The sequence below is a fragment of the Polyodon spathula genome, chromosome 4 (genome assembly GCF_017654505.1).
Source record: "Polyodon spathula isolate WHYD16114869_AA chromosome 4, ASM1765450v1, whole genome shotgun sequence".
Lineage (NCBI taxonomy): Eukaryota > Metazoa > Chordata > Actinopteri > Acipenseriformes > Polyodontidae > Polyodon > Polyodon spathula.
Window position 1 is genome coordinate 51,768,146 of NC_054537.1, and position 16,219 is coordinate 51,784,364.

A 16,219-nucleotide genomic window follows, 5' to 3' on the forward strand; every position below is an offset into this window, starting at 1 on the left:
CCCACTCTTTCACATACACATGAATATCTTTCAAATCATGTAGATCTTGATTTAAATTTCCTTTAATTTACAGCTTAGTAAAAAATACATATAACATATACCACATTATACAGAATCACATATTCTATTAACATATGGTGTAAGAGATCTGATTCTATGCTTAAAATTGCAAAATGCAACGGTGCAATACACATTCTAACTCCTTCCATGTTTTCAGTGTATATAAATTGATAATTTATATGCTGTTTTGTAATTCTATTACCCCCAAAACACCAGTGCTAAAAATGAACACACAATAGGTATATATTTATTAGTGTTGCTAATTTTTATAGGAAATCTAAATTATGAAACACGTGGCATAGAGAGTTTTAAAAAAGCTTTAATTACAGGACACAGACAAGTGTTAGCTCTCGTTAACAGGCTGACTGAGTTTAGTAAAAATACCCCGAATATTTATTTTTATGCCAAATTATGCTTTGTATTTTTTCATATATGTTGTTTTTAAATTAGATTTTTTTAACGTCCTTTTATTTTTACAATGTAAAAATGTGACCTATATTTTATTTTTGTAGCAATTAGCATGTGAATCACTCAGAAAACATTGATATGTGTTTGTTTGAATTAAAATGTCATCAACATAATAGGCTCTTTGTATTTCTTTTTTGTTGTTTTATGAATGAGTTTGAAATCGCTTTGATGCCCTTGTGTTGGATTTATGTTTTGCCTTTTTTCCCCATAAAACTGCCTTGGTGCCCTTGAATTTTCTCACCCAACGAAGGCAACATTGTCTTGCCATCCATAACCTTAACTTCATGCCCTGTGTTGCCATTGTCTTAAAAAAAAACTAAGGATCTCCAACTCAGCTTTGTTGTTGCTTCTTATTGAGGGAGTCATTATCTGGGAAACACCTTGCTATCACTAAAACAAAGACGTTGTCCTCTTCCTCTTCATTGTCTCCCACAGGCAGATTCAAATACAATACCCAGCTTTTCAGCAGCATGGTGCATACTCTGATGGAATCTCTTTGTTTCTCTATCAAAACTGTGGTAACCACGCATCTTAAAAAAAGGATGGGTGATTGTGGCCAAAATTAATTGATTAACCTCAGTCTTCAGCTCGGTAAAACTGCGAATCGTTTCTGGAATCCAGTTATGATGGCCTGCATGAATGTGGTTGTGTAGTAGCTAATGTTTTTTGTTTGCCACTTTCTTTGTCCCTGTAGACTCAGCTGGAGTCAATGGTGGATGCAGCTGAAGGGCTCTGCCCTCACGTGATGATGAAAACCAACATCCGGCAGGATCTGATTGAGGCTAGCAGTGGGAAAATGTCCATTCCACATACATTCATCAAGAATGTTTTACTGGAGCAATCCGGAATAGACATCCTCAACAAAATCAGGTGCATTGCACGCACACGTGCATATATGCGCACACACATACATAACCCATCAGAGTGCTTTGTGGTAGGAGTTTTTTTTTTTTCTTTTTTTTTCCTCAATCATGATGACTTACATTTGATGAGAATGGTTTGTTTGTTACACTGACAAGTCATCAATATAAGACTAATAACACGTTTTTGTGGTGATAGATCTCATATTACTCTCCAATTTTGATCACCAAAAAGGCAGAAAAAAACTTTCAAGCACATTTGTTTTACCAAGTTCTGTGTACAGTGCAACAGAAATTAGCTGTAAATCATATCAATTTGTGCTTTTCAAGCAGCCGTGCTTTTGCAATTGCTTTTCAAAGAGGGCCTATGTTCAGTATGTGTAATGAATTGATTACTAATGTTACTTCATTCTGCATGCTAGACCTTTAAAAATATAAAGATCTTCAAAGATGTATGATGTATGTGATGTATGTGTTAATGTTAAACATGCTGGGGTGCATTTGCACCCCATGCTGCTGAGGAAGGGTTAACAGTAAATCTGATTTGTCCTGAAATGTTATTTGTCTTGCCATTTTCACCCATCTGGTCCCCCACTGTGACACGTATCTATATTTGTTCAGGTAATAAATAGGTGAAATAGGTCAATATGTTTCACTGTGAAACATTGGTTTCACACCTGTCTTGGGAGTTTGGATTACCATTAGTTTTCTTTCAAGTATAAAGTGTAACCATTACCATATGGGTATTTACCTCCTATTGACCCAAAACCTGAATAAGATATATCAAAGCTGCTCGACGAGTCTGTGACGCTGTCATGGCCCAACCCCAAGCAGGGATCGGCAAGGTGTCCGTGGTAAAAAGTTTGAGGTCTGTGGTAATTTATTTTAAAAAAGTACAATTTACAATCTCTGTTGAAAAAAAACATGCTTTATCTATGTACATATTGCAATTGCGATGCGAATAGGCTAGATTTGGCCTCTGCTTCTCCTCGTAAACTGACAATGACAATATTCTACTGTAACTGTGGTTATTGCAGAGTCTTGATGACACTGAACCGCCTACTGAAGCCTTGTTATACAATCCGATTAAGAGTTAGTTACATTCACGTTGTGCACTGTTTTCTTTTTCCTAACATTGAAAAAAACATGGCGTCAAAATTAAAAAAAAGATTGTTCAACCCAGCTTGTGAAAGAGAATATTTCATTTTTGAAAGACTCACAGATTATTTTATGGAGTGCACAAGATGTGGCCAAGTAATGAAACAACTCAAGTCAACAGTAGCTCGCGACAATGCTGAAAAATGGTGCAAAAAAATATCTAAGACTTCAAACATGTTGAGTGTAGAGAAAGATAAATTCATCAAGGAGGCCAAAGCCAACATAGGAAGCCAGGTAAGGTCAATGACCGACTTTGTTAACCGCAATCTCAAATATGCACAAAATGATCTTTGCCTTGCCTACAGTTTAGCAAAAGCCAAACTGCCATTTACAGCAAGTGTCGTTTTCAAAGAAATGGCTGAAAAAACTGACCCAAACTCTGCTCCTTTTCAAAGACTGCATTGTAATGCAAAAACTGTGTCAAGAAACACTGAGGATTTAGGTGGCTATCTTTACAGTGAAACTGTTCAAGTAGCAGTAGATGCACTGTTCGTAAACTTAATGTGCGATGAGAGCACTGACCACAGTGACAAGAGTCAAATAATAATTTATCATCGTTTTGTGAATGTTGACACAGTTCAAATTCGCTCAAGTTATCAGCTTAATTGAAATAACCGAGCGTTGTAATCTGAGTGAAACCATCGTTGGTCATTGGAAAATGACCTAAACAAATACCCTGTAGAGAAAATTGTAGGATTTACATCAGATGGGGCATCTGTAATGCTAGCCCAACATGAAAGTGTTTCAAGGCAATTGAAAGATCGCTATGGCGATTTATTTGTCCAGCACTGTATGACTCATCGCCAAGTCTTAATGGCTAAAGACACTGAATCAGTCATACCTGACTTTGTGGAAGACACAATCAAAGTGACACTGAAACATTTCATTGGGGCTGCAAGAAAAAAGGAGTTTAGACAGATCTGTGAGCTGAATGAAGAGGAATACTCAAACCTGGTTAACTACAAAAAAATTTGCTGGTTAAGTTTGTCTGCCTGCGCTGAGAGGTTTGAGTTACTGCGGGATTCTCTAGTGCAATACTTTGAGAGAGAGGCATTTGGGAATGGATCACTGAGTTATAGAACAAGTTGCCAAAATATCCATGACATGCTACAATCTCCTAAATTCATTCTATATCAAAGTTTCTTGAATTGGATTTTGCCACTTCTCGCATCAATGAATCTAGCACTGCAGAAAGAGAACTCAGACCAAGATGTTTTCTTCAGTTGTGGTTGCTTGCAATCTCTCCCACAGTATCTTGATGATGTTTTGGTGACAGCTTCAGCATCTCAGTCTTGTGTGAGTACTGACACAGTGGTTTTGCCAGTGGCTTGTACAGGTGGGCATCCCTGTACATTGCTACCCACAGTAACTGCAAACCGTTTGACCTGTACCGAACCAGGACCGAGGTTACCGCACTGGTGCCGACTCTGTACCATGCCCGCAACTTCCCTGGTATCATACCTACCCGGTGCTAAAGTTACTGAACCTGTGCCATACCGAATCAGTGCTAAAGTCACCGAACCGGACTGGACCGGTATTAACCTGGTTTCTACCTGCTCCTACACAGCCCGCTACTCACTGGTGCTCACACCACTGGTTGGGTACCAAACCTTGTCTTGGGTCTTGACCTGACCGGTTGCTGTCTATAAGCAGATTGAGGCAGCATCTGTATACTGTACACTGCATTGCTTGTTCTTGCATCATGCCTTGGTTTTATCCCTGCGACACATGCAAGGCCAGTCTGCCTTTTGAGGAGAACCACGACAGATGCTCTTCCTGCCTGGGGCCAGAGCATGCCAAGGAGGTTTTGTGCACAATTCTCTAAGTGCACACTTGAGAAATGTCTCTCATGCTGTTCTACAGAGCATCCCTTACTCCTCCACAGCGCTCTTCACCCATCACCCTCTGTTAGAGAGGTGGCTGAGTCCTCACCCCATGGCTCTGTGCTAAGGGAGACAGAATGACACTTCTGGGAAAGTAGCCCTCTCAGGACCTGTCTTCACCTGTCTTTCTCATCTTCCTCTGCTTCTCCTGCTCACCCAAAGAAGATGAAGAGTCGCCATTCCAAGTGATCGGCAGACTCAGAGCAGATAGAGAAGCTGTGAGCAGCTGTTTCCCACGAAGGAACATTCGACACGTGAACGTTCGGCACCGCCTGTCCCCTTGGGGTCCCTGGTAGCTACAAATGCAGATTGGCAGCAGGGTGACATGCTGTCCATCATCACCTCTGAGAAGGTGGGTGAACAGGAGCTGACGTTCTTGTCCATAGGATGTGGAGTCAGACAGCACATCCCCTGCGGTTAAGCTCTCCCTGTCGGCAGAGCTTCTACTGCTGATCAAGAGGGCCCTGCAGTCTTGCCAGTGCTCTGACTTACAGAAGGCGAAACAAGGCAGTCTGTCTTTGATGATGAGCGTACAACCTCTCCCGTGTCCTCCCCTGTGCACCCGGATTTTCTTTTTGAAATCCAGTCATCTTGGGATCATCCAGCTCCAGCTGTTTCCAAGTCAATGGAAACCCTATAGGGGGTTGTGACAGAAATAAAATTAGTTCTGGTTGTAACTCTCCCTCTTGACCTGTGAGGGTGCTAAATAGCGAAAGGAGAAGTCTCCGGACAGGCTGGCTTGACAGTTCGTTTCCAAGGTCGGGAAGTTGGTCAGCCTGGAAGGAAGCGAGACTCTGTTGCAGGAACGAATTGATCTAGAAGGTAAACAAGGTAGCAGCTGCAAGCAATAGACGCAGCTGTAATAGTTTACCAAGGGGTCTTGAGGGAGAGCATAAAAGGGGCCAGAGAAATGCTAATCTTTTCCTTCACTTGGTTTAAAATACGAGGAACAGGAAGGACCTGGAGATTGTTCCTTGAAATAAGAAAAGAGTTTGTGAATGTTTTGATTGTTTGTGTGTTTAGTAACTGTCTATGTCTTTTTGTAATCACAAGACAGCTAAGAACGAATCCGGAGCTGTTGCCTTGGGCCAGCACTAAACCGGGTCATCACTGCACTTTTCACTCACTGTCTTTTAATAAATTAACACCCACCATGAGCACTACAGCATGCAACCGGACTGGTGACCATGTCTTGTATTATTGTGGGGTGGATAAATACCGTGTTATTATTTTGGTTGTGCAGAACCATTTGTGTAAATACACTCTGTGCTTTACAATTAGGTTTGTATTGCAGGAGGTTTATTGTTTTGATCACCAGACCAGGAATTACAAAATAAAGTCTTGATTAGTCTAACTGGATTACAGTTACCTGCCTGTGATTATTCCTATACTGCATCACCCATCACCTTTCCACAAAGGTGCATAATGCAGAGAAGTTGGACCTGGCCCATTTTCCACCAGTGGGGGCCTCAATTGTCGCTTTGGTACAGGTGCCTAATTTAGCTCTCAAGCCCTGCTGGATCTCGGAGGTGGTCCTCAAGCATGCCTATTCAGTCAGTGTGTTCACCGCAATGGCTGGGCAGCTACAATAGTATTCTGTTAGCCTATCAGTCCTATTTGCTGAGGTCCCTTTCCAGCAGTCACAGGCCTTCACCACAACAGCTAGATGAACTGTGCCTGGTTAATAAGAACCTGCTCTGTGTGTCAAAACTCAACAGGCAGGCTGTATCAGGAACCTGGCTGCACTGGTAGCTGTATATAGGCAGCTTTGCTTTTCCTGTGCCTGAAGGGGACAAAGCACTGCTGTTGGATTCACCTATTACACCAGGGCATTCCACTTTGGTCCAGTCTGAGTTGAATGAGGTTTGAAATGTTGACAATGCAACAGTTGTTGCAGTCAGTCAGGCCAGGCAACTGATTTATCATGGTGGACCTCAAAGACATCTATTTCAACATCCCCATAAAACCAGCACACTGGAAGTATTTGTGGTTTGCTTTTGAAGGAACAGTGTATGAGTTGCATGTCTTGACATTTGGCCTCACCCTAGCTCCCCATGCCTTCTCTGTGCATGGAACTATCCTGGATCCTTTGAGATTCACAGGCATCAGAGTGCTCAGTTATCTAAAGTACTGGCTCCTTTCCAGAGACTTCTGGGTTTGATGGTGGCAGCTTACCAGATCTGTCCATTGGGTCTCCTGCACATATGCCCTCTGCAGGTCTGGTGCAGTGGGAGGGTTTTCCAGTCACTGTCTAAAGGTGCTGTCTTGATGGAAACAGCCTGACCATGTACCCAAATTTTCTCATGTCAGATTTGGCTCGGTCTCCCCCTGAGCTCACTTCTTGGCGGGGCAATTTTTGAAAGGGGCTCAGCGGCTTTGGCCACCTATGAAGAACATTGTTCCACCCAGGAAGATAAACATGATGTTTAATGCACTCATGAAGCCTCCATTTAAGCCCATGCATTCAGCTGAGCTGAGATATTTATAGCTCAAGGCGGCTTTCTTGCTTGCTATCACCTCCACAAAGCTGATGAGTGAGATGCAGGGATTCCCCATTGCAAAAGCCTGCTTAATTTTTTTTACAGAGGCCAGGACAAAGGTTACACTCTGCACCAATCTCGGAATTCCATGTCAACGAGTCTGGAATTGGAGGCTTCCATCCACCTCCTTTCCAGTCTGACAGCTCCATAAATTCTGCCCATTTCGGGCCCTGGTGTACTTTGTTGACAGGATGAAGGCCGTCCAAACAATTTTTTGTCTGCTGTAGCACGAAGTCCCATGATCAAGCCCTGTCTAAGGAGAGGTTGTCCGAATGGATAGCAGCCACGGTCAGGAATGCCTATGAGCTAGCCAGCTTGCCACCTCCAGAAAAGCTCACTGCCCATTCTACCAGGGGTATGGCAACTTTGTGGGCTTTATTCCAGGGTGCATCTGGCAAATACATTTGCAGTGCAGCAATGTGGGCTACTACTCATACCTTCACTAGGTTCTTAGGACTGAATGTCATATGTCCTCAAAACCCCTGAGTGTTAAGGGTGGCTTCTCAGTCGACAGGCATATTTTAATGTTTTAGTCCTAGCTACTTGTTATAGGGGTTCCGTATGGTAACGTGCAAGGCAGCCTCTTGAATTAGCCTTGTAGCATTCCAGTTGTTCTGCAATATTGCCTTGCGACGGCTTTGGTACACTTAGCCATTAGGTAATGGTTACATTTAGTACTTGAAAGGGAACGTTAGGTTATTATCATAACCCTGGTTCCCTGAAGTAGAAATGTAACCATTATCCTTCAAGATCGCTATGTCCATGATTGCAGCAGGCTTTAAAGAAAAATGATGTTGAGTTCTGTGACTGCAGTGCTTTTATGTCCTCACAGGCTCGTTGAGCAGCTTTGATATATCTTATTCAGGTTTTGGGTCTTTAGGAGGTAAATACCCATATGATAATAGTTCATTTCTATTTCAAGGAACTAGGTTTATGAAAATAACCTAACGTTCTGTGATATCTCCTGATGTCACAAAAGAAAATTGCAGTAGTAGTTGCCTACATTTTAATACACTCCAGTAAGTTCTTGCATTGTGATGACCCAGGTGAGAATTCTGTAAATTAAAGTTTTCCACTCTTATTACATTTTCACACAGTGAATTGAAGCTGAATGTGGCCTCATTCCTTTCAGACCGAATTGTAGACGAGATCTTAGAATCACTTTCCAGCTCTCAGCACAAACTGGTGAGTTTTCTGCAACAGCCATGTATGTCTTTCCGCATTTATACGTTTTGCATATATTTTTTAACAGAAAGCTGGTTTTGCTTGTTTGCAGACATCATATTTGTACAGTAAACAAACAAATAATCTACTAATTATTATTATTATTATTATTATTATTATTATTATTATTATTATTATTATTATTATAGCTGATAGTGTAAGGATTGTTGTCCACATTGCCACACAGGTAACACAGCAAGCTGACTTGTTGAAAAGACCTTAAACGTTAAAAGACTTTAAACTTGTAAAAAGTTGTCAGGATGTCAACAGTGAAAATTAAAATTACATTTAAACAGTTGTAGCAATACTTGTATACAGTTGTATATAATACTATATGCAATATTTTACCGAACCCTGCTACTTACTCTTTAAGCACAGTACAGGAAATTCTAAATTAAGTTGAGATAGACATTGGACAGAGAAAAGGAGACACTTCTTTACACAGAGAGTAGTGAGTGTATGGAATGGGTTACCTAGTCATTGTTGAGGCTTAATCACATGGATCCTTTAAGACCCAACTTGACAAAGTTTTGCGATCAATCAGCTACTCTGAATAGGATGAGCTGAGATGGTCCAAATAGCCTCCTCTCATTTGTAAATGTTCATATGTTTTTGTGTTGTTCTGAAAACAAATCAAGCAGTTACTGCATCATTCCTCAAACTAAAAACTGTAATTTGGTCTTACCAGGCAGAGCACTTGACAAGACGAGGTGCTCCTCTTCTTCACCAGGAATCACTTGAAATAGAGGTGATGGAGGATAAAGTGGTGAAGCGCTCCGCCCTGACAGCAGAGGACCTCGCTGAGATTGAGAGGCTGGAGGAGCTGGACACCTGCGTGGTAAGCCACACCAACATTACCCTTATAAACGTTTCCCATTGTAAAAGCATAGCAAAGTGTAATAGTGAAAGCATAGTACAGTATAGGTAAGTATGGTAAAGCATATTAATAAACTTGGCAAACCAGGCTAAAATATGGTAAATGCATAGTATAACCATGGGAAAGCCATAGGAAAAACTAAAAATACTGTGCAAAAATTACAATGCAAACTTACAAAAGGGTACTTCTGCTTGTAGCATCTTGTTTGTTTACTCATTGTTTGTACATACCCTTATGTTATTATAATAATAAATGCTCTGACAGTGTTATTTAATTCACTGTCAAGCATATTTTGTGCTGTGACCTTGAATGGTGTAAAGCTCTGTATCTCACAGCACCCTGTACTATATTTTTAGGATGTTATTATGTATGCTGAATATATTTTAATGAAAGACGCTAGTCAGGAATGCAATTCAACTCAACAGGCTCTTTATTACGCTTCCGTTCTGGAACCGACAACACAAGCAGGTCACCGTGCTACCTAAATACAGTCCTAGCGGACCTGGTTAGAGACAGACATACAAATAATAAACATTTTGATACATTTATTCAGATAGAAAACAACCAATAAACAATACAACTTGCATCCCCTACACGCTCCAGGACCTGGCAGGGACTGTAGGCCTAGTCCAGCTCCACTGCACAAAAGTGCCTACCCCTCATCCAAACGTCATAGTTCCACTTTTGGCAGATGCCAGCAGGAAAGGGATGAGCACTATCCAGGCAGTCCTGCAGCCACCTGGTGTACTCTGGGCCGGTGGTATCTACTTGGTCGAAGCTCCTGTCCAAAAATGACTAAAGCAGGGGTACAGCTGGTGGAGCTCTGCACAGCGGAGCAAGAAGCCAGCAGTACCAGGGGCAGCTGGATATCCGAATCCCATGGTCAGCAGTTACGATGGTGAGCTGGGCAGAGAGAGTGCGGTTAAACCTCTCCACCAGCCCATCGCTCTGGGGATGTAGTAGGGTGGTGTGGATCTTGTGAATGCCCAGCCGCTGACACAACAACAAAAATACCTGTGACTCAAAATTGCGCCCCTGGTCCGCATGCAGCTCTTGTGGCACCCCAAAGCAGCAAAAGAAGCCCTCCAGCAAGGCTTCAGTGATGGTCTCTGCCTCTTGGTGAGGGATAGTGCAAGCTTTTGGCCACTTGGTGAAGTAGTCCATCGCCACCAGGATGTAGCGGTTCCCCCAGTCAGTGCGCGGAAAGGGCACCAGTATGTTGACCCCCACATGCCCCATAGGCCCACCGACAGGTAACTGCTGGGGCTGCTCCTGATCTTCTCCCCTCATTGCTTTATGGCCATCAACTCCTGCTCCCAAACCTCCAATCGGTCCTCCTTGGTGCAGGGATGGAGGGACATTGTGTCTACATTCGTGTGGCATTCCCCAGCTTTGCTGGATCTTGTAATCAAAGGACTGGAGCTGCTCTATGCAGCACACCACCTGGCCCTCGGGTTCTCCTGAAGGACAGCAGTTACTGCAGGGCAGCATGGTCAGTCCGCATGGTGAATGGGAGTCTGCAGAGGTACTGCACACGACACTCCGGCAGTGCACCTACTGTGGGTGGAGGTGGTCTCCTCACCACCTCTGTAGCTGGCCCTCCCTTTTCTTGGGCTTCAGCCCCAGAATTTCACAACAAAGTCCCAGTTGATGAGAAGCAAGGCACCCCTGGACGGTCACATACAGGCATCCCCGGGCGATGGTGACAAAACAAGTATCGTGCTACTCTAAACTAGCTCGAGTAGCAATTGTTATCAATTAGTTTTAGTTTTACTCCTCCTCACGACTCACTTTCCGCCTTTGAGCACAACAACCTAGCTCAGCCACATCTGTGGGTTTTTATACATGTGACCGTCTCCAAATTAGCAACGGTCACATTCTACATGAGTTTAGCATGGATGGGGAATTTTAACCCCATACATGCTGCAAAATAACAATAACAAAACATTGTTTTTACAAATTAAACAATATGTTTTTAAATAATAATACAACACAAATACAAAATAATACATGTACAATGGACGGGGTGTACCCCATCACAAACCCACTCATCTGTTCTTTAAGGAAAATAAGATTCAGCACCCCTTATTCAAGTGCATAGATCACCTTGCAATTATTCTAGCTGTTAGCTGTAATTCACTTTTATAGAAAATTCAAACTAGCCTTTTTTTTGTAAGAAAACTAAATATAACACACACCCTCTTTACATTACACCACTATCAACTTTTCTGCAAATATACATTTATTTAATTCCCCAAGTATAGCTTATGTAACCCTTTCTGTTCTTTAGTGTAATTTGGAATCCAAAGTTTGTTTCGTAGAGTTGAGCATGCGTGACATCGCTGTCCACTTTCAGTATGTTTAACAAAACAAAAATTCTTCCAGTAAAATTCAGAATTCCCGGTAGGTCAATTCAGTCCATTGACTGAGTCTTTAAATCATTACTTGTCCTCTTATTTAATGACGATCCCAGATAGTGAAGTTATTTCTATGTTTATGTCCTTTAAACAGTGTTTCAGTCTTTTTCAAGTTTATTAGTTATTGGGTGGTTTCTAGGTGTTATTCAGAGCTTGCCGTCCAGTTATTAAAAGCTTTCATTTTTTCTCTGACTTAATAGACAAGTACAAACCTCGAGCTGTTGGTTCTAAGATGTTATTCGAGAAAATTTACTGAAACGAACGATGTCACGGATACAGTAGCCTATAGGAAAGTATTACAAAGAGTTTCAAAATATTTATTACCTTATAACCTGGAGTTAAAATGCATTGCAATAGTTTTTTTTTTCATTTGTCTACACATCCTACCCCACAACTTCCAAGTGAAAAAAATATTCTAGAAATTTGTAGAAAATTAATTAAAAATAAAAACTGAAATAGCTTGGTTGGATAAATGTCCACCCCCTGATAATAGCAATCCTGAATTAGCTCAGGTGTAACCAATTGCCTTCAAAATTACACACCAAGTTAAGTGGCCTCCACCTGTGTTAAATTGTAGTGAGTCACATGATTTCAGGATAAATTCAGCAGTTCATGTAGGTTCCCTCTGCTGTCTAGTGCATTTCAAAGCAAAGACTCAACCATTGAGCACCAAGGTGCTTTCAAAAGAACTCCAGGACAAAGTTGTTGAAAGGCACAGATAAGGGGATGGGTATAAAAAAATATCAAAGGCCGTGAATATCCCTTGGCGCACATTCAAGACGATTATTAAGAAGTGGAAGCTGTGTGGCACCACCAAGACCCTGCTTAGATCAGACCATCCATCCTAACTGGATGAACAAGCAAAAAGGAGTCTGATCAGAGAGGCTACCAAGAGGCTACAGGCTTTTATGGCCAAGACTGATCAAAGTGTGCATGTGACAACAATATCCCAAGCACTGCACAAATCTGGCCTGTTTGGTAGGGTGGCAAGAAGGAAGCCATTACTCAAGGAAGCCCACCTTTGAATCCCATTTTAGTATGCAAAAAAACAGTCAGGAGATTCTGTTGTCATGTGGCAAAAAGTTTTGTGGTCTGACGAAACTAAAATAGAACTTTTTGGCCTAAATGCAAAGTGTTATGTTTGATGCAAACCCAACACAGTGCGTCACCCAAAGAACACCATCCCTACTGTGAAGGATGGTGGTGGCAGTATCATGTTATGGGGATGTTTGTCATCGGCAGGGACTGGGGCACTTGTCAGGATAGAAAGGAAAATGAATGGAGCAAAGTACAGAGAAGTCTTTAAAGAAAACCTGCTGCCCTCTGAAAGAAAGCTGAAACTGGGACTGAAGTTCACCTTTCAGTATGACACCGACCCAAAGCACACAGCCAAAGCTACACTGGAATGGCTAAGGAACAAAAAGGTAAATGTCCTTGAGTGGCCCAGTCAGAGTCCCAACCTAAATCCAATCGAAAATGTGTGGCATGACTTCAAGATTGCTGTCCATCAATGCTCCCCAAGGAACTTGACAGAGCTTGAACAGTTTTATAAAGAAGAATGGTCAAATATTGCCAAATCTAGGTGTGCAAAGTTGGTAGAGACCTGTCCCAACAGAATCACAGCTGAAATTGCTGCCAAAGGTGCTTCCACCAAGTATTAACTCAGGGGGGTGGAGACTTATCCAGTTATGATCTTTCAGTTTTGTATTTTTAATGTATAATTTTTTTCTCAACAAAAACTTTTGTTCCCCTTAACAGTGTGGTGTGTAGATAAGTGGGAAAAAAAATCCTTATTTATATACATGAAACTCTGAGGCACTGATGGAACAAAATGTGAAAAAAGTTCAAGGGGGTGTAGACTTTCTATAAGCACTGTAGATGTTAATAGCTGCATTGCAGTTGGAGTTGTTACCTCTACTCATTCATTTCTCTGACTGACTTTATAAAACTCACTCTAAAACAAGGACAGCCTCTTGGTTGCCATTGAAGATTTTCAAACTTGCAATATCTCCCATTGCTCACAATAACTATGTTGAATTAGCCGCAAAAACTGGCAATTCTAGGGAATCAAACTTGGTCGAGCCTATGGGCCTCACTTATAAGTGTAGTTATGGTTACCGAGGTAGGCTCACTCCCTTTTATCTCCTTTATAACAATTTTGCAGATTCATTGCAATTAAAAATAAGTTTAATACACAAAGAATAAAAGACTACACTGCTTATTTTTCTGGTTGTCATAGACCCTGTTCACACTTGTGATTTAAGGTGGCCCAGGGCTGCCTTTTTTCATATGTGAACTCTCCAAAAAAGAAATTGCAGCCCAGTGCCAGCCCAGATTTAGGCCACCGTTTCGATGCTGCCCAGAGCCTGCAATCCGGAATCAGGGCCGGCCTTTACATATGTATGAATGCAAAGCAGATTTATGGTCAGCCTTTCGTATCACACGACCAATGTGGTAAATATAAAGCTGAATGCTGTGCTAGGCAAGACGGCAGGGGATCAATATTGAATAGTAATTATTTCTACATCATACCACTTTAATTATAAAAATATTACATTTAAATCTAGAGGGTTAATGTTCAGGTTGTTTCTTTCACATTTTATACAATCTGCAGTGCATAATTATGCTTAATTTGTCACAATTACATTTTCTTCCTGTGATTGAGTAACTAAACGATAAATATAAAAACTGCAGGATTGTGTATCTCAGTAATGATGAATATTGCGGTGACTTGGCATTTTCAGCCAACATTGTTTATTTTGCACAATGATATACATAGCTACAGAAGTGTGCGTCTTTACATAAAAATGCAGATCATTTCTTTTAGCTGCTTGCTTTTACACACTCATAAAATACTGTTCTCATACACAAATGTTGATGCACCATGTGAGGATGAGATCCTCACTATCATTTCAATGCCTGTTATTGTGATTATTGTTGTTAATGTTGTTCTGCTGGCGCTAGAGCAATGGTTTACTATGTATCATGCATGTTGTTGAGCAAAGTGTATTTGACATGTGATGGCTTATTGCTGTACTTAGATTAGGGCACTTCCCTTAATGAATTTGTCTTTTACATGTAGGACATGGGTTTTGTTATAGCCATATGTTTGGTAATCTTCCTAGTGGAGCGGTAATGCTGATGTTCAGCCTTCACTGGTAATGGTTAGGGACTAGAGAATAATAATAACAATGAGAATAATAATGGGTAAAAGATAGAATGATTTAACAATCGTGTTTTTAAACAAAGAAGGTATTCATGCAGGTTAAACAAATATGTATAACCTGAGAAGATACATGTGTCATGTATTTAACATTATTTAATGCCGTGTCTTTCCTTAGGAAGGAGAAGTAGTACTATTAGGTGGTTAGTCGTGAGTTTGTCTTGTGAATCTCAATCATTGTGTTCAAACTACCTAAATATGGGGCGGCCCAGTACTGTGAATGGGGTTATAGAATCTAGGCCAGCTGCCTCCAGATCTAAATGTGAATCCTATTAACCTGGTACGTTATATATAACAATTAGAGAACGAATATATGCATGTCTCCACTCAAGTCATATGACTTAACATGGTGAACTCATTGGTTGGTGACTTTAAGAGTAGGTATAACACACTAGCCAATCCAAGGACATCACATCGCAAACATTGAAACATGTTTAAACTTTGCAAGCCGACTGAAATTGATTGGCTGATCCTGTAAAATCACATCGTAAAGCATAACACACTGCCCGATGCGACTGAAAAATCGCAGCCATCATTCTTGGTCTGAAATTGGGGCATCTAGTATTTAACCCTCAAAAATGTATTTGTTCTATATAGTTCTCTGTAGTTTCTAAAAAACTACAGTTTATTAACTACATAAACCATTTATTAACTACATAAACTATGTTTATTTAACATATTTAACACTTATTCTGACTAATGTCAGCCACTTCAGCATGTTTCAAAACCTCACCATGCACTGGCAATTTTCTGGCGATATAAGTACTATGCCTTTGCATAGTATTATGTGACAGAATCAAATAAGACATTCGTCTCATCCTTTACTAGTTTTCTACTCTCCCTGGATTCATCTAAATATTGTCTTGTTTTCACACCAATTACTAGGTCATCTCTGTCCTTTTAGTTTGCTCTAACTTTTACATCTGCATCATATGCAGATCTGCTGCTGGTGATCACTGATGGCTTGATAAAGTTGCTGAGAAGGACTAAGTGCAAGGAATCTAGTTTCTGCTTCAGAATATGAATAAATGGCTCATCTGTCTGCAAGAGTATTTAACCCATCAAAACATGGCAAGGAGGCTTGGAGAAACAGGCAAGACAGCATCGCAAGAGGGTTCTCTAGGCTGTGCTATATTGTAAGAAATAATGAAACTGATAAACAATTTTGTTGACTATATATGTTTATTGGTACAGCATAGAATAGACAATTGTATTGAACAGAGTCGTGTCACTATGGGCTATAGTGAGATTGATAGAACTGAGCACCAGACAGTGCATTCACTTCAGTTTTATAGATTCCAAAACACACCCTTTTAATGATGTCATTTATGACACCTCCTCACTATACCTGTGTATGTGGCAATTTTCCAAGCCTCACAAACATTCCTTTACATTCTCCCATCCCCATGCAATCAAGCAGAGCAGAACAGAGAACCCTTCACAAATGGTCATATTTGCTCTTCCTCCAATCAATCTGCAATTTATTGAGACAGACCCTGCATTCCAAAA

At 41.0% G+C, this 16,219-nt stretch overlaps 1 protein-coding gene across 3 annotated transcripts in view; it reads left to right on the top strand.

Annotated features, from left to right (window-relative positions):
- The window catches only part of LOC121314619 (F-actin-uncapping protein LRRC16A-like), a 255,535-nt gene that overhangs the window by 192,081 nt on the left and 47,235 nt on the right, over positions 1 to 16,219 (top strand). For 2 of the 3 annotated variants that reach the window (XM_041248065.1, XM_041248066.1), the window contains exons 27-29: positions 1,223 to 1,398; positions 8,067 to 8,154; positions 8,882 to 9,031. In XM_041248065.1, the coding sequence (XP_041103999.1) occupies positions 1,223 to 1,398; positions 8,067 to 8,154; positions 8,882 to 9,031 (414 nt within the window). The remainder of the gene's footprint in view (positions 1 to 1,222; positions 1,399 to 8,066; positions 8,155 to 8,881; positions 9,032 to 16,219) is intronic. The other variant, XM_041248067.1, reaches the window with a different exon arrangement.